At 40.9% G+C, this 22,507-nt stretch overlaps 3 protein-coding genes across 4 annotated transcripts in view; all 3 read left to right on the top strand.

The window, feature by feature from the left end:
* Positions 1-1,740: 1,740 nt before the first annotated feature.
* LOC138585093 (uncharacterized) lies at positions 1,741-10,674 on the top strand. Of its 2 annotated transcripts, none has more exons than XM_069657333.1 (8): positions 1,741-2,778; positions 3,536-3,877; positions 4,005-4,242; positions 4,398-4,465; positions 4,765-4,860; positions 4,954-4,982; positions 8,369-8,437; positions 9,467-10,674. In XM_069657333.1, exons 1-8 carry the CDS (start codon positions 2,718-2,720, stop codon positions 9,602-9,604), a joined length of 1,041 nt encoding a protein of 346 aa, XP_069513434.1. In that variant the 5' UTR covers positions 1,741-2,717; the 3' UTR covers positions 9,605-10,674. The 2 variants fall into 2 exon arrangements, with proteins under 2 accessions (XP_069513434.1, XP_069513433.1); XM_069657332.1 differs by having other exon boundaries at positions 4,005-4,259; positions 4,400-4,465.
* Positions 10,675-12,852: 2,178 nt separating this feature from the next.
* LOC138585188 (uncharacterized) lies at positions 12,853-17,562 on the top strand. The gene is made up of 8 exons (XM_069657470.1): positions 12,853-12,937; positions 13,099-13,422; positions 13,521-13,790; positions 13,863-13,919; positions 15,452-15,541; positions 15,622-15,650; positions 16,785-16,853; positions 16,950-17,562. Exons 1-8 carry the CDS (start codon positions 12,877-12,879, stop codon positions 17,031-17,033), a joined length of 984 nt encoding a protein of 327 aa, XP_069513571.1. The 5' UTR covers positions 12,853-12,876; the 3' UTR covers positions 17,034-17,562.
* Positions 17,563-18,230: 668 nt separating this feature from the next.
* vash2 (vasohibin 2) overlaps positions 18,231-22,507 on the top strand; it is a 39,147-nt gene continuing 34,870 nt past the window's right edge. Inside the window, exons 1-2 of the mRNA XM_069657207.1 lie at positions 18,231-18,568; positions 19,290-19,729. Of these exons, the coding sequence (XP_069513308.1) occupies positions 19,409-19,729 (321 nt within the window). The 5' untranslated portion in view covers positions 18,231-18,568; positions 19,290-19,408. The remainder of the gene's footprint in view (positions 18,569-19,289; positions 19,730-22,507) is intronic.

The following is a 22,507-nucleotide window of genomic DNA, read 5'->3' as shown; positions in this document are numbered from 1 at the left end:
GATGGTAGACGGAGCGCTGTTACTCCACTGGCTGCTTCCACCGCACTCTCCACCTGCCTTGTTGCTGGTGTGGCTGTTGCTGTAGCTGTGTTTGCTGCATGGCTTCCTGGAAAAGATCCCCCACTGTAGGACCTGGATTTTGAAATGCTCTTGCAGATCTTGATGCTTTTTTCCTACCACCAGAAATAAGCAGAAATTATATTTCAAAAACTTACTCCCAGGTATCAGTAAGATGTTGAAAATATTGTGTGTATGTGTAACCACACACACAGTAGAAGACATGCAGTAAGAGAGGCATGAAGATTTGCATTGGGTGGGCCAAATGATATCAGCTGTAGTCTTATCATTTTAAGACCTTAACAGGGCACATCAGCCTGATGCGTTTCTGAGGAGAAATTGTTTTATTGTTTCATATCTTTTCTTCTGTTAAAATCGATATTGTTATTGATACTGTTATTAATAAGCCTTCAACGATCAGACACAAGCAGCGGCCGCACCACTGTCACTCCATGGTGTTTGTAGCTCTGGGCCGGTCACCGCATGACCGCGGTCAGTCGGTCTGTGAAGGGTTTCGATGAGAAACACCCTGTCGTGCCTGCGTATCCAGCGGGAGCCTCCCACTCCGCGGCCGCCGGCTCGGGCACGACACAGTATGTTTAGACGAGACACGTCACTGACCGACCGCGGTCATGCGATAACTGGCCCAGAGCTACAAACACCCCGCGGGTGACAGCGGTACGGCTGCTGGGAATCATCACATCATCTTCACGTTAAATGGCACAGTGCTTCTACATCACACATGCCGAGCATGTAGCATAAACAGGCGGTTAGCATAAACAAATAATAGGCTAATTACCATGTAGGGCTAACATGGTAGCTAGTACACCTGTGTAACTTACCTTTCATATGACTGGAGAGTGCCGACTCTCGCATAGCGATAAGTCCGATGTCTCTTTAGCAGACTTTGCAGCAGGCTACGCGTGGGTTTGCTCCACATCTTATCCATAGTTTATATTTATCGTTTTCCAGCCAACATTCATTGAACCGGCAGCCTCCCGGCATGTTGGTCTCCGCACTGTCCTCTTGGGGGCGACGTTACGTCACACATGACAACAGACCAGCATGTCACACACGCAAGCCCATCAGAGAGAGCGTTTTCTTTTTCTTTTACTTTTGACTATTTATATAATTTATATAATTTCTCTCCATTTAATCGATGTGTTGAGTCAGATTGCTGTTAATTGTGAAATATATAAGATTACAATTTCAAGCATTTACAAGCACTTAGACCCAAAATTCAAGCATTTTTCAAACCTTGAAAACACAACATTAAAATTCAAGCATTTTCAAGGATTTCAAGCACCCGTACAAACCCTGTATTATGAACCATTTACTTTATACTTCCATGTCCAAGTTACCAGGTAGCAGACACACAAAGTAGTGTCTTTAATTTTACGTCATCATTTGGACTACAGTGTTCTTACGCCGGGGACACACCGGATGCGGAGGCGCCGGGAATAGCCACGAAGCGCCGAGAAGCGAGCCAATTTCCTTTTGGCGCCCATGTTAACCGATTGTGTCGAGATTGCAAGATTTTCGTTGCGCGGTGCTTTGCTTCCTCGTCCGGTGTGTCCCTGGCGTTATACAGCTTGAGAATTGTATTAAACATCAGACAAACGTCTAAATCCAAATGTCACTGGCTGCAGCTGAACAAAAAGATAGAAATCTACGAAACCCAGAGACAAGTGAGAAAAACTCTGAAATCCTCATCATCTGCCCCGACTTCTCCCTCTGCATTGATGGCTTCACTGTTCCTGCTTCCACACATGTCCGTAACCTTAGTGACATCTTGGATAAATCCTTTTCATTTGAACGGCATGTCAACCGCATCACAAAAACTGCCTTTTTCCCATCTCACAAACATTGCCCGTCTTGGCCCCTCCCTCTCGTTCTCAGCAGCCGAAACACTCATCCACGCATTCATCCCCTCACGACTGGACTACTGCAACAGCATCCTCTATGGCACTTCCTCCAAAATCCTCAATAAACTACAATACATTCAAAACTCTGCCGCCCGTCTTCTCACCCACTCTCACACCAGAGATCATATTACCCCGGCTACCTCACTGACCTCCTTCACCAATACACTCCCACCTGCAACCTCAGATCCGCCAACGCCAACCTCCTCACCCCTCTCATCTGATCCAGCACCGGACCTGGTTGCACTGAGCCTTCTCTATTTCCGACCCCTCCCTCTGAAACTCTCTCCCCCATCACCTCAGACACTCTCCCTCACACCCCTCTTTCAAAACTGGACTAAACCCACCTATTTAAAGCTGCCTCTGTGACCGATCATCATCTTACTGTTGTAACGGTTTTCTTTTCTGTACACATTTTAACTGTCATTCCTGCCCCTTGATCGTTTTATTCTGTTTATTGTGTTTACTGTCTTTGCTATTTGTTCTATACTTTGACTCGAGTAATGAAGTGGTGTACTTTGTCCACCATTGCATGGAACCAAATCTATATCTATACAAAATTCAAACAGATGAAAAGCTGATGGACTGTCTCTAACAAAATGAAAAGAAAGACTTGTGCGTTAGAAGGAAGTGACACTGAACTAAAAACCGGAAGCAAATGCTTTAACTCTTTCAGAGAAGTTCAGAAACGTTGACAGTCAGGGGAGTGAGAACAAGAGAAACAGAGCGAGAAGCAAAATGGCTCATTTGTCAAGGATTAAGACGTCTTTATTAGTGATACTGGTGCTGCTGTTTACAGGTAAGAGGCTCCACATCACAGACATTTAAGTTGCTGGCTTTGGTTGGCTATGTTTGCTTTGATCATTTCGAGATGAGGTGATTAGAAACGTGTTACTGTTTGTTCTGTTTACTTTGATCTAGGGATGCACCAATCAGGATTTTTAGGGCCGACACCGATAGTGAGATCGGCCGATCACCGCTCCGATCACCAATTTAATTGCATTTTTCCAACCTTTCTAACATTATCAAAATCATAACACAGAGAGACAACTTAATACATTATGACCTTTTTACTTGCCATTGCACTTGATAACTGCACTGTTCAGAACAAGTAAGCGTGCTGCACATACAGTATGGAGACTATTAATGCAAATGCTTCCCTGGGATAAATGTTGCCCAACTTCTAAACTTTGGCTGAAGTAGCGTGGTAATTCCAGCAGAGCGTGTGTTCAAAGACGCAAAACCAAATGACAATCGGCCCTGCAGCCGCCTCCCCTGATTACGCACAAGTGAGTGTTTTATTTGCCTTCACTGTCACTACGGGGGAAAAAACAATCTGCTCGGTGTGGTGCGCGAATGTGGCTCATAAGTTTTACGTCACACGATCAGTTAGAGAGATCGGGACTTTGAAAGTCACCTAATTCACCTAATTAGAGCCCCTATCGGCCAATTTTGATCGGTGTTTGATCGATCGGTGCATCCCTACTTTAATCTTCACTCAAAACTATTAACAAAAAAAGAAAGGCGTCTTATTTTAATGATATCTCTTATTTCAGCAGTAACTGGACAAGGTCCCTCCTCCTTCACAGCCAGAGCTGGAGGTGAAGTCACTTTGCCTTGTGGGAATGTGATGAAAGATCAGCAGAACTGTGACAGAACTTCTTGGCTTTTCAGTGGTGATAATTGGCTAGCAGAAGTAGAACTGATTACACACGGGAATATAAGTAAAACTCAGATTTCAAAAGATCATTCTGACAGACTGAGAGTCACAGCGGACTGTTCTCTGGTTGTAACAAACATCACACGTGAGGATGTTGGACGTTTCACCTGCAGACAGCTCAACGAATCAGGAAAGCAACATGGTGACGATGCTCTGGTTTATCTGTCTGTTATTAACAGTAAGTACTGACATCTAAATGTTACAGTTCAAACTGTCTTGTTGGAATGATATACTGTTATATGTTCTGATTACAGTGAGGAAGATAACTTCACTCTTGCTTTCTTTCTCTCACAATCTTTCACCAGTTGAAAGACAAGAGTCCATCATTTACTGCGCTGTGTTCACATATGGAGAGTGTGGACACACAGTGCAGTGGATGTACAAAGGTAGTATGACCAACATGGATCCATCACAGCATACCTGTTTAGCCAGAGTGACATTGACAACTCCTCATCTCTATCAGAACTCTGATGAGCTGCTGTATTGTAGCGTGACAGATAATAAGAGCGGACAAACGCTGCTCTGTAATGTTGGCCCACAGTCCTCATGTCAGAAAACAGGTACGATTTGGCTTTTATTTGATTAATTTTCTGTTTCAAGATTATGGTATTCTTTATCATTTAGACTTTCTACAGATGGTAACGAGTTTGTATTTTATGATGATTTATTTTGTTTTGTTACTTTAAATCAAAAACAACAGAATCAAAAGGAGGCACATCAGCAGGGACAGACCAAAGGACAGAGGACAACACTCCAACAAAACCAGGTAGAGACCAAACATCTCTCTCTCCTTTAGTATAAATGTCAGACCCACACTGGTCTGTTGGTTGAGATATTTTTTATGCACAAGTCTAATTGGTTTCTAAGAAAACCCACAATGTTTTCCTTACCATTGCTGGCTTCTATTTTAAGAATCCTGAAATGCTGCTCGATGTCGTAACAGTCAAAATTTGAAAATAACTCAAAGATGCTCTTAAATAAACCAGATATGATCAATGCAGGCACAGCTGCACATATTTTAGCTACACTGTTAAAATAATTTGCATGCTTTTCATCTCCTTTCAGATTGGAAGATGCTCATCATTGTGTCTGCGGGTTTGGCAGCACTCTTAACAATCGTACTGATCGTGGTGGCATTCATCAGACGGAAGAAAACTAAAGGTGAGAGCGCAGATGACTGTTATACACAAGAGATTTAATTTAACCTTCATTTTCACTTTGGAAGCCAAACTTGACTCTCTTTTGTCTTTTTAGGGAACAAAGCAAAGACGGATGAAAACACTGTGAGTTTAAAAGCATAATTAAAAACGTTATTACTTTAAACTAAACCGTGGTGTGTTGATTTGGGTCAGCAAAAAGACCACGTATGGATAGAAGCATGTCTGTATGCAGGGCTGTACGTTAACTTTCTTTGCACATAGCACTGGTGCTGCAGAGGTTCACAGTTTTGTAGCACAGGCCACAAAATTGTAGCACGATTTAAACATCAGTTACCATCTCTGAAAACAACCATAATTAATGCAGTTCATCATTTTAGGTATGACTGGCATTAATGTAGCATACAGGGCACACAAAAGCTAAACCTTAACAAGAAAGATTTCCGACAAATATGTCATTTATTTGCCCATAATGATAAATTGTAGGGACATTACAACCATATATAAAAAAACTAATATTACTAACAATATTACGCTTCCAATGAGCAGTTCAAGCCTCATAAATTATTTTGATGAGATAACTTTTCTAAGACCAAAAACTGGCATTTTCCACTGGCACTGAAATAATTTGTTATTTGGCATTATTTATTGTCAAATTTTGTTTCTCACTATGTAAAGGTTCTTACTGGATATGTGTTCAATTGTGGAACTATTATGAACTCATAAAAATAGACATAATACTCATTTGGTAATGAAAAACAAGGTGTATTAACAACAACAAAATCTTATCGTCTCCTACTTTCTGTCGGCACACACACAATCTCACGCTGTATGTGTGCTGCAGGTGTAGGCGTTAAAAGTAGCACAGTCTGGCGTTTATGTAGCCGTGCACCGGGACGAGGTGCTGCTGACAACAACCTCGACCATCCCGCTGACATCACCTGTGACGGCAGGAGCTCCGCATGCATATTCAACGACAATATTGCAAAATCCATATCGTGGCAGAACGTGACACCGGTGGCGATACTGAACCTTCCTGAGCCTCCCTGCACCAGCTACAGATCAAGAGCTGCTGTTTTGCATCAAATGTTAGCCAAGGGAAATCACATTTCCACGCTGCGTTACATCGATACGCTTCCCCCCCTTTTGTTGTCCTAAATTTCATTGGGCTGTTTGTCTTCTTTAGTTTCTTCCTCATGGCGTCGTTTGGGCTTTGGTTCAGAACTTGAAAATACCGCTTCAATGTTTACTCTCATTCAATTTAGCTAGAAGCTAGCCTAGCCCGAATCCTGTAGAGGCAAAGGAAATATGGGATTGATCCCCAGGAGTTGTGGGAATTGGTGTTGGATGTATAGACTCACTGCAGTCGGAACATGGTCTTTGATCACACGATAAGGCTACAACTACCAAGTAAAATAGTAATGTGCCATCGATTCACCAACAAGCGTCTCTGTCTCACTCGCAGACGCAAAACCGTATCGCACACGTACTACAGCGGAAAATTCAGTCATAGCACAGAGAGATTTTTATGTAGCATGTGCAGCATACAGTGGGGCAAAAAAGTATTTAGTCAGCCACCAATTGTGCAAGTTCTCCCACTTAAAAAGATGAGAGATGCCTGTAATTTTCATCATAGGTACACTTCAACTATGAGAGACAGAATGGGGGGAAAGAATCCAGGAAATCACATTGTAGGATTTTTAATGAATTAATTGGTAAATTCCTCGGTAAAATAAGTATTTGGTCACCTACAAACAAGCAAGATTTCTGGCTCTCACAGACCTGTAACTTCTTCTTTAAGAGGCTCCTCTGTCCTCCACTCGTTACCTGTATTAATGGCACCTGTTTGAACTCGTTATCAGTATAAAAGACACCTGTCCACAACCTCAAACAGCCACACTCCAAAGTCCACTATGGCTAAGACCAAAGAGCTGTCAAAGGACACCAGAAACAAAATTGTAGACCTGCACCAGGCTGGGAAGACTGAATCTGCAATAGGTAAGCAGCTTGGTGTGAAGAAATCAACTCTGGGAGCAATTATTAGAAAATGGAAGACATACAAGACCACTGATAATCTCCCTCGATCTGGGGCTCCACGCAAGATCTCACCCCGTGGGGTCAAAATGATCACAAGAACGGTGAACAAAAATCCCAGAACCACACGGGGGGACCTAGTGAATGACCTGCAGAGAGCTGGGACCAAAGTAACAAAGGCTACCATCAGTAACACACTACGCCGCCAGGGACTCAAATCCTGCAGTGCCAAACGTGTCCCCCTGCTTAAGCCAGTACATGTCCAGGCCCGTCTGAAGTTTGCTAGAGAGCATTTGGATGATCCAGAAGAGGATTGGGAGAATGTCATATGGTCAGATGAAACCAAAATAGAACTTTTTGGTAAAAACTCAACTTGTCGTGTTTGGAGGAGAAAGAATGCCGAGTTGCATCCAAAGAACACCATACCTACTGTGAAGCATGGGGGTGGAAACATCATGCTTTGGGGCTGTTTTTCTGCAAGGGGACCAGGACGACTGATCCGTGTAAAGGAAAGAATGAATGGGGCCATGTATCGTGAGATTTTAAGTGAAAACCTCCTTCCATCAGCAAGGGCATTGAAGATGAAACGTGGCTGGGTCTTTCAGCATGACAATGATCCCAAACACACCGCCCGGGCAACGAAGGAGTGGCTTCGTAAGAAGCATTTCAAGGTCCTGGAGTGGCCTAGCAAGTCTCCAGATCTCAACCCCATAGAAAATCTGTGGAGGGAGTTGAAAGTCCATGTTGCCCAGCGACAGGCCCAAAACATCACTGCTCTAGAGGAGATCTGCATGGAGGAATGGGCCAAAATACCAGCAACAGTGTGTGAAAACCTTGTGAAGACTTACAGAAAACTGACCTCTGTCATTGCCAACAAAGGGTATATAACAAAGTATTGAGATGAACTTTTGTTATTGACCAAATACTTATTTTCCACCATAATTTGCAAATAAATTCTTTAAAAATCAGACAATGTGATTTTCTAGATTTTTTTTTCTCATTTTGTCTCTCATAGTTGAGGTATACCTATGATGAAAATTACAGGCCTCTCTCATCTTTTTAAGTGGGAGAACTTGCACAATTGGTGGCTGACTAAATACTTTTTTGCCCCACTGTATATGTTGCACTGTACAGCCCTGGTAAGGATACCTGTACAAAACCTCTAATTTAGCTTGAAAGGAGTATTTGGGGGAAAATGTCATAAGAATCTGTCGATGTAAAAACTGTAACTAGACTGTGATGTTGCAGGGACAGAACTTGAACCCTGCAGTGACTCAGCCTGATCCAAGGTTCAAAGTTACACCCACTTTATGTTGATTCTGTTCTGCAAAATGTGGCAGAATGAGACACAGTCACATGTTTTCTGTATTACAGTCTAACTTCCCTTTGCAACAGAGAAAAAGAGAAGTCAAGTTATGCAACTAAGCTAGAATGCTGGCATGCTACTGAGAAATCATCTGTGTATGGTGTCTTCACAGGCTGACCCTGAGGATGGTGTTGCTTATGCCTCCATCAACTACAACAAGACGAGCAACAGTAAAGCTCAGGTAAGCTTTCTGATTGGACACAATTCATCATGTAGCATGCTAACCACGTCCATGTTGACAAAACAGCTAATCAGCACTAAAAATAAAGTACAGCTCAGGCTGATGGGAATGCTTTGTTTTATATTGTTCACTTTTTAAGTAACCACAAACTTTTGACAGTCAGCTTAAGTAATATTTTAAGAGTTCAAAAGTTCAAAACAATTCAAATCAAGCTCCTTAAATGTGAATATTTTAACCTCTCTTTCCTCCATGATGTTAAACTGAACGTCTTTGGGTTGTTGACATTGGAACACGTCAATTGTGCAATTTAAAGTGGTAATCTCAAAGATCTCAGTTTCGTTCTCTTTGGCACCACCTATGGTGATAAAAGGTAATTGCGGAGCAGACTTCCCAGATATCCAGACAGTGCTGCATGTGTGACGTCCACGGTCGGCTCCGGTTGTAACTCTTGATTTTCCTGGCTGACGGTCGCTTTCCTTTTCAGACTGTTTGCTTCATCTGAGCGTCGAGTTTGTTTCTTCTTCTTTGGATTTTCACTTCTTGTTGAAGTTGTATCTGTAGTCATCCATCTTTTCTTTGTTTGTTCAGCCATAGTAGATTACTGTTCTTGCAACACTTGCAGAGAGCGGAGAAGCAGCCGCTTAGCTCCGCCTACCCTCTCTGGCAGACCAACCACTGCTGGCTGATGGAAAACGCGTTACAGACACCCAGTCTGTAATACTGCAATAAAAGGCTTTCATCAGTGGGCCATAGGCTCAGTTACGATTGTGTTACCTCAATCGGTGATAGATAGTGACTTAACAGACATTTATTTAAATGAAAATCTTTGAGATTATTACTTTAAAGAAACAACCTGTTTTTGTTAATGCACGTTTTGTTGTATGTCGCTTCATCACTCACTGTGTTCTGTTTCTGTGTTGTCTAATGTCAGGGTGCTGCCATCCTTCACTGTATTGATTGTAATGTATTGAGATATGTTACATGTTTATTTGTGTAATTTATGTGTTGTCTTGTTTCTCTTTCCCTCAGAAGGCTGATGGTGATGATGAAGGTTCAGTGACGTACAGCACTGTGAAGATGTCCTCCCCTGCATCTGAAGCCTCCGCTGATCCCAGCAGCCTCTACGCTACAGTCAACAAACCAAACAACAAAGAGGACACAGGATAGTTACAGCTGATGTCTTTTAACTGATATAACATTGATTACTTGTGACAAAAAACAAGTCAGTGCCTCTCACAGATTAGACATTGTATCTAAAGTCAAAATTGTCAACATTATTTAAAATGTATTTATATTTTTGTGCAGAACCCAACTGCTGTTGTATGTTATTGTTATTAGTAGTATTGATTATGATTCATGTAGTTATTGAACCAGGAAAGGCCTCTGAGATTAAAAGTCTCTTTCATGAGAGCGTCCTGGCTAAAACAAAGTTACAGACATACAACACACAGGTCAACATGCCCTGGCTCACATAGGAAGTTTTTTGTCATGCATCTTCAACCTGATGCATCAACGCCTTCAATCTACTTTTAAAAAGATTTAAAGGGATCAGCTCTCTAATCCTCCAGCAGCAGATTTCCAGCCGCAGGAGCAGCGTAACTTAAAACCCCTATTCCCCATTTCAAGACGCACTTTGGGGACGGATACAAAACAAGCGTTACAAATGAGTCACAGAGCGAAGACTGTAGCCTCCATCATTTTTCCAATTAATAAAATGACTTAAGTATTGGCACCGGTTTAGCTCAGCGGTTAAATTAGCGGCCATATACCGAGTCCTCGATACGGCGGCCCCAGGTTCAACGCCCTCGGCCCTTTGCTGCATGTCATCCCACACTATCTTCCCCTGTTTCTAACTCTATCCACTGTCCTCTCCATCAATAAAGGCATGAAAGGCCAAACAAATTATCAAAAAAAAACACTTCAGTAAGAGGGAAGCAAGTAGTAGCATCTCAGTTACATGAACATGCGGCCAGATTTATTTCTGTTACATTTATTTTATGATCAGTTTCACAATATATCACTGTAGACGGTCCAGAAGGGAGGGAGTAGGTTAACTAGTAGCATTATGTAAAAATTAGCATCTTTATTAAGCTCACTGACTGAACTTCACGCTCGCAGAACTTGAAAGAATAATATATTTAAAGTGTTTAGTCATGTTGTACTTCTTATAGATGTATTCTTGTATCATTTTTATGTATTTTCTTTTTCAGTTTTTGTCTTAATAAAAATCCTGCTATCTGAACGTTGATTTGATTTTTTGTTATACGTGTATTTTTTTCAGTATCACCACATTTACTTTGGTTAAAACTCGAACACAAGCGGACACGAGATGGTTGTGGGTTGTGACGTCCTTTATCAACACTGAAAAAAAAGCATCTGGCTTTAGAGGAAAAAGCAAAGTACTGAAATATTCTACTCAAGTAGAAGTTCTGTTACTTGACTGAAATTGTTATTAAGTAAAAGTAGAAGTACTTGTGCAAAAAAATGACTCAAGTTATAGTAAAAAGTAGCTCACTTAAAAAGGACTCAAAGTAAAAGTTAAGTTACTTTCCCACCCCGCTGATTTTTTATAATAAACACATTTTGCCAAGGTTACCTTAGACATGCGTCTTCTGCAATGAACTCAAGACAGGAAATGATTGTACTGTTGGAACAATGTAAAGGTTTATGTAGTTAAAGCTGCAGTAGGTAAGATGGAGAAGAGAGCGGACTTTGCTTCAGACTTTGAAAGATCACAACCTCCAGGTCCCTCACCCTCTCTCTCTGCGGCGCTCAGTCCTTCCTCCAAAAGCCCTTCCCGCAGAGGAGGCTGTCATGCGCGCGCAGGCTACTAACAACGGCTACTAACAACAGCAACTAAAGAAGCCAGATATACAATATGTAAAAACATTAAATGACAACAACTGTAGCCGTTGTATTACACCACCAACACTATCGAAGCAGATACACATCAGCGGAAATCAGTGTTTTTGCTGTGAACGGTAATCTACAGCTAATTCTATTTGGAAAACCACTAGCACTTAGTTTGCTAACAGAGACTGTGGAAAAAAAACAGAGCCAACTAAGCACTAACACACTGGTGTTGAGAACATTTAGCCATGAGAGCACAGGCACAAAGAACTATCAGAAGAAAGCCCGAAACAGTCACGCACTGCCTGGACACATCACAGAGATATTTTTTTCACAGATTATCTCTCTCATGTACTTCTGCATGTTAAAAGTGACAGTTTGAACAAATATGACAAAAAGTTAGTTTTGATAATGTTACCTACTGAACCTTTAAAGTAATAGGTGTTCCAACTAATGCCATAAATGGCTTGATAAAGCAGGGTTACGAAAGCTTATTGTGTAATCTGTAGCCCTCAGCTACAGGTTGTAATTAAAATGAAACTTTGTTATTTTCGAACCTGGGCCCTGTGTTTTCATGTTTTGGTGGAAAGATGGACCTTTTGTCAAGGAGTAAGATCCTTTGTTTAACCAGAAACAGCAGTTAGATCGCTCTCCTTACAACCACCAGACTCCATTGACAAAAACAGTAATTTTACCTTGCAGAACACGGGAGTTGCTGATGGTCTAGTGCTGCCTCAATCGTTTAGTTTATATGTGTTATTGTGTGTTGTTTTAAAGGGTTAGTTTGGTTCTGAAATGACATGTTTTACGACGTCTAATGAGGCAGCAGTAGACCAGCAAGTCCCGTGTTCAGCAAGCTAAAATGACTGTTTTTGTTAATGGAGTCTTGGTGGCGATCAAGAGAGTGATTTAACGGCCGTTTCTGGTTAAACTTTGGCACCACTGTTTTGAAGCGATGCACGACACTTTGATCTGATTGGCCTGTTTTTGATCCGATGCATTTGATTACATTTGAAGTCAGTTTTCTTTCTAGCTCACAATATCCGTGGAAATATTTTACTCGGTCATGGATGGATGTACAAATGTAGTGAATGACTTTACTTCATTTAAAACCTACATCTTGAAGATTTCAATTTCGTTCTCTTTGGTGGCACCTTCGGCATTAAACAGTAGTAGCAAGAGTAAACTAACCAATTTACACAGACTACGGTTGGCTCCGTTTGATATGGTTGTAACTCTTGATTTTCCTCGCTGACGGTCACTTTCCTTTTTAGACTGTTTGCTTCATCTGAGCGTCAAATTTGTTTCTTTTTCTTTTCTTGGGCAACACTTACAGAGACTTCCACCTCGGAGAACTAGCATGCAAAACATAGTCTTCCTAACTGAACTTAGAGCTTCATTAAAACAAACAAAGGTTAGGACTGCCTACATTAATACAGCAAATGGAAAAATAGGCCAAAAGCCACAAAGAAGAAGTGATACTCACAGGAAGTGTGCACATACTGAAATGCATTCCACCAAGAAGTTCTAGTTAGAGACAACTGTGGAGGGAGGTCGTAGGGCGATAGAGGGATACACTGAACAGAACGATGGCTGAATTTAAATGGATTCAAATGTTTTTATATCTGATTCAGGTGCTTCTGGTTACAGGTAAGGATACATGACCCTTTACAAGACTTATTGATATGAATAATACCAGTGTTTGATTGCTCAAACTTCTTCTAAGTTCATTTGGGTCTTTAAAAACAAGTTTGAGGGACTTTTACAAACTTCTGTTGTGTCTAAAATAATCGTTGTCATTTGTTTTACAGCCAAAACTACACATAACCGCTCCTTGATTATCAGAGATGGAGAGGATGTCAGTCTGCCCTGTGATAATGTGATAAATGATAACTGTGACGGTACTGCATGGAGCTTCAGTCAACTTACTAAGACAGGAGCAGTAGATTTAGTTAGAGGTGGGCGAGTACATGAACGTACAAAATATAAACGGGACAGACTGGGAGTTACAGCGAACTGCTCTCTGGTGATAAAGAACGTCACAAAGGAGGATGTTGGTCGATACTTCTGCATTCAGCACATAAGAGGGCAAACACAAAATGGAGAGGCTGTGGTTGATGTATCTGTTGTTACCAGTGAGTATTTACGTCACTATGTTTGTAACAATAATTGTAATGAAGAAGTTAGTTTTACTCTTGTTGCCTTTCTCTCACAATATCTCCATCTGCACCAGTGACTGAACAAAAGGACGACAACAAGGTGACGTTAAAATGCAGATTGTCGACTCGGCACAGCTGTGAACACACAGTGGACTGGCTGTTTCTGGGCAAAGATGTTGATAAGGATCACAGAGACTTAAACCCTTCACAGCTTAACTGCGCGGCCATTGTCACCTTTGAGACTTCTCATTTTATTGTCGATTCAAATAAGTTATTGACGTGTAATGTGAAGGAGAACAAAGGTGGAAGGAGTGTGCAGTTTACCTTCAGCCGTCTGTCCCCAGGTAAGAAAACTAAAGTGTTTAATATCACTCCATCCTGATGTGAAAAATAACAAACTGCATTTACGGATATAGGAAGAAAGAAAGGAAGAACAGCACTTGAAAACAACGATACAACAACAAAGCCAGAAGGTAAATATTTCATCAGTCCTTGTGTACATCTCTCTGTCTATCTGTGTTGGTCTCTCAACCTTTCAGTCTAAAGGAGGAATGCCTACAGAAGAGATAAAAAAATGCATTTTATTTCACGTTTCAAGAATAAAATTGCTGCAGTGGTTAGCGCAGTCACCTCACAGCTAGGATGTTCCTGGTTCGAATCCCTTTTCAGATGTAGTGGGTCTTTCTGTGTGAAGTTTGCATGTTCTCCCCGTGCATGTGTGGGTTCCCTCTGGGGGCTCCGGCTTCCTCCTACAGTCCAAAGACTCGTTAGGTTCACTGGTGACTCTGAATTGCCCGTAGGTGTGAATGTGAGAGTGAAAGGTCGTCTATCTCTATTACCCCTTTCCCATCTAAATTTAGTGCGTTGACGCAGACCCGCTTATAGATGCTGATTGTCTCTTTTCCCATTGCCAGTGAAGTATACTTCTGTCGCTCTCTTTTCTGCTGCATCACCGTCTGACGCCACAAACGCGCCAGAGACAGGGTTAGTAACCAGTGAAGATGTTACGGTGGTTAGGTCTTTATTGTATCTATTACTCATTCACTCTGCGTATCAAACTCGGCGGCGACAAATTTGGAACGATGTCGGACGGAGCAGGGTGGAATTTGTAGCTGAAATAACAAGGGGCCGCAGAAGTTACCGACGGAGCATAGCATCGCGCCGGAGAGCGGGCAGAGATTAACGTGTCGAGCCGGGTGTTAGCGGGTTATTTGATCAGTCCAAAAACGGCCTATGTGTCAGCCCTGTGATTGACAGGTGATCAGTGCAAGGTGTAACCCCGCCTCTCACCCAATTACAGCTGGGATAGGCTCCAGCCCCCCCCATGACTCTGAACAGGATAAGTGGTTTAGATAATGGAGGGAGGGAAGGATTTCGACAATAAAAGTCAGAATAAAGTCAAAATGTCTTTTTGGGGGAAAGAGATCAAATGTGGTAAATGCAAAAAGTCACATTGCTCTTACAGTAATTAAGACTTTAAAAATTAGACTGAAGCAGGAAGTCATTTTCAGAAAAAAGGTCAAAATATCAAACTTTTGAGAATAAAGTGAAACTTTCAGTATTAGTGGTTCATGTAAGAGAAAACATATCACACTTTTTTAATTTCTGTCTTTATTATGTTGCGTTTTTTTTATATAAAGTCATATTGTCAATATTGACAATAAATTCAAACTTTCAGTATGAGTTAGATAGATAGATACTTTATTGATCCCGTGGGAAATTTAGGCCTCCAGTAGCTTACAAGACATATGAAATCACACATCTGTTAACCCACCCTCCTTAAGCCCTTGTGAAAATAATAAAATTAGAGACAAAAATAAAAATAAAGGCTATTAAAATTACAACTATACACTGCAACATTGAGTAGTGTAGTAGCAGAGTTAGTGCTACTGTAAGAAAAAAAAGCCGAATTGTTCTTGATAATGTCAAAATAGTCTTAGTATAAGTACCAGGTTTATAAATAATTGGATTAAACCGTGAAGATTTGTTTTTTTTCTGTTTCTAGGGTTGTGGTGGGTGTACGTCATTGCGGCTGTGGGTTTAGCAGCACTCTTTATAACTGCTGTGGCAATTAGAAGACGGAGGCGAAATAAAGGTGAGAGCAACGCCACGTTAACAAAATGTGCTTCTTTTGCAGCTGGTGTAACCCTCTTTCCTTCTCTATTGTCTCTTCAGGGAACAAAACACCGATGGATAAAAATGTGGTGAGTTTTAAAGTGAAACATCTTATATTCAAATATGGCATGGACAACAACTACAAGAGCACCGGGGGACATCCTTTTGCTTGGAAGCCCCAATTTAAAAGGATATTAACCGCAACTTTTCAAGGAAAATTGGAATTGAATTGAAGTGGATGCAGATTAATTAACATACAGCCAACCAGGGCTGAAAACCAATTTGTTTGTGGGGCTTTAAGGCAAATTTTTTATAAGCTATGAGGGGCCCAATGCTATTTTTTTAATCCAAGATCTCATAAACTTACAAATACAACAGAAAATAACAACAACAAAAACTGAAAATTATTAGCCCTATAGAGATGATATTTCTGGTGGAGTGTAGTAATCTATTATGGCTGAACACACAAAGAAATGATGGATGACTACAGATACAACTTAAAAAAATATGTGAAAATCCAAAGAAAAAGAAACAAACTCGACGCTCAGATGAAGCAAACAGTCTGAAAAGGAAAGCGACCGTCAGCCAGGAAAATCAAGAGTTACAACCGGAGCCAACCGTGGACGTCACACATGCAGCACTGTCTGGATATCTGGGAAGAGTGCTCCTGCAATTACCGTTAAGCGCCATAGGTGCCGCCAAAGAGAACGAAACTGAGGTCTTTAAGATTACCACTTTAAATACTATCCATGCGACCTGCACAGATGATATTACTTTACAGCTGTTTCATATAGTGTACCCTGGCAATTTATGTATTTATATGTTAAGTCCATCTTAAACCTGCAGTGAGTCCATGTGCTCCCGTCAGGACTATACACGACACGATGAGATCACACACACACTAAACCCAGGACAAAGTTAGTCTTATGCATGTTTGTATTTCTTCTTCAGAAAGGAAAATGGATGGAAGTTGATGCAAATGCATTGCACCAGAACAGAAGAAAACTATGTTAAGCTTAGATAAATATGCAGGTTCAGTCAGCTTTAAAAAAGATAATGTTATACCTGCAATAATAACATCCTGAAATAGACTGAAAGGGACATCACATAACCTCACAGCCAGGATTTAAAAGATAAAGCATGGGCAGGAATTGAACAGAAACATGTGAAAGTGAGTCATTATAAATCAACATGTCACTGAGCAGCTATGATGTTGTCTGTAGGCTGATCCTGAAGAAGGTGTTTCCTACGTCTCCATCAGGCACACCAAGAAGGGCAACAGTAAAGCTCAGGTAGGTCGTTATAATAGCGATTGTATTGAATATAGAAAAACGGGATCATCTCTATTCAATTCATGTGTTTCATTATATCTCTTTTATATCCTATAGGTTCGAGGTGATGACGCAGTGACATACAGCACTGTGAAAGCCTCCTCTGCCGACCCCAGCAATCTCTATGCTACTATAAACTAACCAACAGTTACATAGTTACATTGAATACCATTATTTATTTTACATTGATACATCAATACTTATCGCTTAAGATTTTTACAAGAATGTTAAATGTTCTGTGTCTATTGTGTTGTATATATTTGCACAACAGTTACAAGTGTTATTTTCTAGTATCAATGTGGCAGAATAACCAAGTTCTTCATCTTACTTCCTGTAACAAGCCTTTTGTCCAGAAGGGGGAAGTGTAAGTTAAACTAATGCAGCAAAGTTAAACCAACCGCCCAACATTAATAAGGTTGACTGGCACATAAATATGTACTGTTTAGAAGGCTAGATAGCTAGCTAGATAAATAGCTAGATCAATGACTGTATTTTATATATTTTTATACAGTATAGATAGATAGATAGATAGATAGATAGATATATAGATAGATAGATAGGGCTCTAGAAGCAATGATATGAACATTACCTCCCTATTTAACATCTTGCAGTCTTTAAAATGTGTAACTGCATTTGGGATTATTATAAACTGATATTATGTCTGTATTTAGTGGGCTTTGTGTATACACTTTTGTAGTACTACATTTTTTTCTACTCTTTTCAATAAAAATTCTATTTCATTGTATTCTGAGAACATCCTTGTGAAACACATGAAAATGGACAAAATGTGCAAAATCAACAGTTGAAACAAGGGGCAGGAAAATCCCATTTGTTGCAGATTTATCACTTGTTGACGCCTTCGTCTATCAAAATCCACCAATCAGATAGCGCCGAAATTTCCAAACATGGTGGAGCGCACTCTACAGCCCGCCCCTCTTTGTTGGCTTGACCAATGAGAAGCCGTTAAACGTTGGCGAGTGCCGGGGATACGAGCAGTGTAGAGATACCGGAGAGCAGTAGGTAGCTCGTAGGACCGTTTCATCCTCAATGATTTAATCATGTGAGGGGTGGAAAAAGCCTTCGTTTTCAACATGATGCTGGATTTACTGGGGAAATAGTGAATACCGAGGCGCGGTGAAGGCTGCTGACGGGGAGGAATGGACAGAGGAGGTCATTTTCCCGGACTGGGATGGTGGGAGGCAACGGCCCCCGCAGAGTAGTGTGAGCTAGCTAGCAAAACAGAAGGACTTCCGGATGATATTTTCAAAATAAAAAACGCCTTAACGAGAACACGTTTCGATTGGTAGAATTTTTAATGACTACACCTGTATTGGCACACTTAAAACCCAAGCAGACGAAGAAGTAACGTGTATATGAGTATGCTGCAACAATTTGTAGCGCTTACACTCCGCGTACGCAAGGTCGACGAACCAAGTGCTTTTACTTTTACAGTATTTCCCATCCAACGAGTTTTAGCTCGTGCGAGCTTGACGCCACAAAAAGGGGTGAAGTTACAAAGCCTCGAACCAAAACAAGACTTTACAGCCTGTGGTGGACAACGACGCCTTGTTATGAATGGGACCTACCTCGTCTCACTGTGTGTTCTTCGAGTCAAATGCCTTTTTAATCACAGCATCCATCGTTTATGTGAAATAAGTGCACCGATGGAAAATACGGTACGGTTGGATTAATAACGGTTGGGATATTTCAGCAGAAACGAAAAATCCCTGATCTCGATATGAACTTGTGACTCTGCGGCTGTTATACTCAGTAGTTGGATTTGCAGACATATCTAAATTTACTCATACATGTATATTATACTCATGATCTAGGTCTTTTGGTGTTACCATTAGGTTTAAGACCGCATAAAATTAATCATCTGTTGATAAAATCAGTAATTTGTTGATTTTTGATGACGTTTTTTGCACTTAATATTGCATTTAACAACTTCTGAATCTGTGGCTACTTGTCGGATTCTATGTATGGATTTTATTATCTGTTCGAGCATTTTCTATACCTTAATGTGCTATTTAAGAACGATCTGTTGGTCTTTTTGGGCCTAAGATTTCCACATCCTTTCCACTTTGCTGTGATATATATGCTTAGTATATTCATTGCAGGATTTGCCTTACTACAGGGATTTGTTGACATGTTGTCAAGGCTTCGTACTCTGCTGTTGCACCATCATACTTCTTCCAAAATAGGACAGGCACAGATCTTCCCTGGGTGCTCCTCTCAGTGGGAAGCACCTAATAAAAACACCACTTTACCTTTATTAAAACATGTTTGAAAACTGATCCTTGCCATACGGATAGTGTACTGTACTTTATACCTGTATGACATTTTTACATCATTGCAAGCCCGCTTTGAGAAGTCTTTGTTTTTTTACCCTGCCAGGTTTGCCCATTAGGATCAACATGTACTGTCCAACATTAACACACAAAAAGAAGCTCTTGTAGCCGTAGGAGGATTGCCTGCTCCTACTTCTCCTCCTCCTACTTACCCTCTTCGGATCAATGACGGGACCCAACTCCCCCAGCCGGACCAGCACCTCTCCGGCCAAACTGAGCAGGCATGGCCGGTCCAAGAGCACCAGCGCACATTGCCTCCTCCGCTGCAGCACCCAGGAGGAGTCCTCAGCTTCTCCTCCTAACAACGGTCCCAGGTCCCCTGGGGAGGAAGAGGAGAAGGATGGAGGGGTTCTTTTCTATGTGAACAGGACCGGTTTTCCCATTGAGAGTGTGACCTGGGACAGGATGTGGTCCCATGTGGCTGCTGTGCACCCTGAGGGACAAGAGATGGTGGACAGGATACGAAATGCTGCATACCTTCCAAAGGTAAGTGATTGGTCCTCCCTTAGTATTTATAGTTGTCGATAAAATAACACTTAAGGAGAAAATATTTTAACTATTTGCACTAAATATTTTAACTATTCGCACTATTTATTAACCTCTTGTAAATATAACAACTAGTTGGATTATATCGCTCTTGGTTCGTCTGAACTAACCTCTGCTGAAGTTTGTGAATGAAGTTCGCCTGTGTTTCACACATGTTGTCCTTACTTCCAAGCACTTACCTTTTCTCAAATTATTAGCAGTTGCACTGCTGTTGACCAAGGCACTTGCAGTTTGCAGTTTGGTTTATTGTGTTATTGCCTTTTTAGTAAGTATGTTTCATAGCCAAAGGTATATTTACAATTCTAGTATAGTTAGTGTAACTGTCCCTGCCTCCCTCTGTTTTTAATCATCTTATTGTTATGAGTAATATATATTTTTAGCGTTCAAAGTACATATTATTGATCCTGATCAGCGATATAGTATTAAACTCTTTCTGAAAGCATGTTATCATTGGTCGAACTTGAGACACGAAAAATTAACACACTTAGATGCGAGAGATGTTCACATGACAGAAGTCTCTTAGAGGTTCATGGAAGTGCTTTCAGTATTTATAGGCTCTTTATGAAAGGGCTTCCTTGTGGAACCCTCTGGGGTTCCCTGTGGCTACTGCACTGTGAAGGAATCTGAAGGTCTCTGCAGTTTTTAGCATTTGAAGAAGCCCTGTTGGGCTCTAACGCGACGAGACGGGATGGGTGAGGGTTAGTCAGAGGTGCCTGTAAGCTGCTGAAGCATCCTGTATGACGAGACAGGCATACCTGATAGGAGATTTTGAGCCTGATAAGGAAACTGATTTTAAGCTGCAAACATTTTAAAATCAATACTGCGACTTATGTGGGGGATTTTTGATGTTGAATGAAAATACTTGGATTGTGTACTGAGTTTGCACCGATATGGCTTCTCAAAAGAACTCTCTGGCTGCTCTCTTAAATGAATAACTCTGTTAAAGAAGATGTAACATTTTGTTTGGACCTCCATCTGCTAAGCTGTTGTGTTGAGAGGATTGTAAGCTATGGAGTCTGCAGCCTCTTGGTTATAAAACTTTCTAGATCACCCCAAACATTGATCCCTGTGTTATATATTCTATATATATTATATTTCCTTATACAGGAAAACATATACACTGACATAAACACATCTGTACCCATATCAGCCCCGATCATGTTGACTTACCGATCTAATCGGTGAGGCTCTAGAACATTCATGTTTGCAGGCCTCACCAAAACCTTTTCTCAGTTGATGGCATGTTCTCTCCTCACGGAAAATGTTGGATGTTTGCTGAACAATGTTTATTGTATCAATTTATGAATATATATTAATAATCAATTCATCTGTGGATCATTTTAGTCTACAGAATGGCTGATAACAGCTGTCAAAACCCAGTATATTCAGATTATAGAGATAAATGATAGAATTGCAAAGCTTGATTGAACATATAATTGGCATTTTATAATTGGCCAATGAGTCATTGATTTATTGACTAATGTTTGCAGCCGTAGACCAATTTATTAATACAGTCATTGTTTAAGCACTGGAAAATATTCAATAATAAATACGTGCATCTGCAAACCGTGGCATTGCTTCCTAAAGACGTCTGCTCTCTCCTGCTGTGCTGTTTGTGACGACGTCATTACCTGTCTCACATACAGCTTCAGCCACGGTGGCTGCCTGTTGAAATGTGTGTGTTCACAGTTACACAGTTTAGGTGGTAATGTCAACCTGTATTCACACTCTGTTTCACAAGTACGCACACTCTCAGGTGTCACCTCATACTCACAGACACACACACAAATGCATCACATTACCATGACAACAAGCGTGCTAAATTAAGGCGCCAAACCTGTCAAGTGATGTTAACTCTGCTTTTATTTTTTGATTTTTCACAGTGTGTGTGTGACTCATAGTGACTCCTAACTCCTGAATCACACATGTCAGACACACACACACACACACACACACACACACACACACACACACACACACACACACACACACACATTAGATCCATGGCATCTTGGCTACAAAAATACTGCACGTCTGCCTCCTAAGGATTATTTATGAAAATCAGGAACTGAAACTAGACAAGCAGGTTGGACAGTTCATGTTTCTTATCAAAAATACTACCACAGGTGTAAGCTTACAGTAAACAGTGGCTCCAACCCAGAATGCAATTATGCACATATCGAAGTGTCTTTGAAACGTGTGCTCTGTGTGCAGCTGATCCTGACCCCTGACTGCTTAATACAGAGTATTTAAATGCAGCACAGAACCTTCTGTATTTAGTTTATAGTAAACTTTGATTCATGCGGCACAAACTGTAAAACCACGACCCATTCCCCGAATAAAACATCCAGAGTTGGTACTGAAATAATGCTGCAAACAACCAATTGACAAAAATTAATGAATATTTAAAGGAGCTATTCAGGATTCATATTAAACCCCAAAGAGTCATGTTCACATCTTGAACCTAGCTTAACATATGACTTGCTTACATTCAAGCCTATAAATATGTACCAGCATTAGTACTAGTAGTAATAGAGCCTTTAGTTTAATATGGAAGCCAGTGGAAGACACAAAAGATGTGCTGGTTTTAAGCTCACACGATGCACATCTTTGTCTGCTGCTGCCGAGGCCCCTCAGCCCGGATTTTTCTCATACTTTTCCCGTCAGTGATTTGGATGAATGCTCGTTGTGTTTCAGGGAAGGAGGGAATCTGGTTGT

This window comes from Semicossyphus pulcher, unplaced genomic scaffold (genome assembly GCF_022749685.1).
Source record: "Semicossyphus pulcher isolate SPU_LCO1_2020_fin unplaced genomic scaffold, fSemPul1.0.p SCAF_11, whole genome shotgun sequence".
In the NCBI taxonomy this organism is placed as follows: domain Eukaryota; kingdom Metazoa; phylum Chordata; class Actinopteri; order Labriformes; family Labridae; genus Semicossyphus; species Semicossyphus pulcher.
Note: the sequence above shows the minus strand (reverse complement) of the source record. Positions and strands in the feature narration are given on the sequence as shown.

What these genes read in the sequence shown, in the direction of transcription:
- LOC138585093 (XM_069657332.1), top strand. Translation starts at nt 2,718, where the DNA reads ATGGCTCATTTGTCAAGGATTAAGACGTCTTTATTAGTGATACTGGTG. An exon ending in GTCCTCATGTCAGAAAACAG is followed by an intron (nt 4,260 to 4,399) that starts GTACGATTTGGC and finishes CAAAAACAACAG; the next exon opens with AATCAAAAGGAGGCACATCA. An exon ending in CGAGCAACAGTAAAGCTCAG is followed by an intron (nt 8,438 to 9,466) that starts GTAAGCTTTCTG and finishes TCTTTCCCTCAG; the next exon opens with AAGGCTGATGGTGATGATGA.
- LOC138585188 (XM_069657470.1), top strand. Translation starts at nt 12,877, where the DNA reads ATGGCTGAATTTAAATGGATTCAAATGTTTTTATATCTGATTCAGGTG. An exon ending in TACAACAACAAAGCCAGAAG is followed by an intron (nt 13,920 to 15,451) that starts GTAAATATTTCA and finishes TTCTGTTTCTAG; the next exon opens with GGTTGTGGTGGGTGTACGTC. An exon ending in AAGACGGAGGCGAAATAAAG is followed by an intron (nt 15,542 to 15,621) that starts GTGAGAGCAACG and finishes TTGTCTCTTCAG; the next exon opens with GGAACAAAACACCGATGGAT.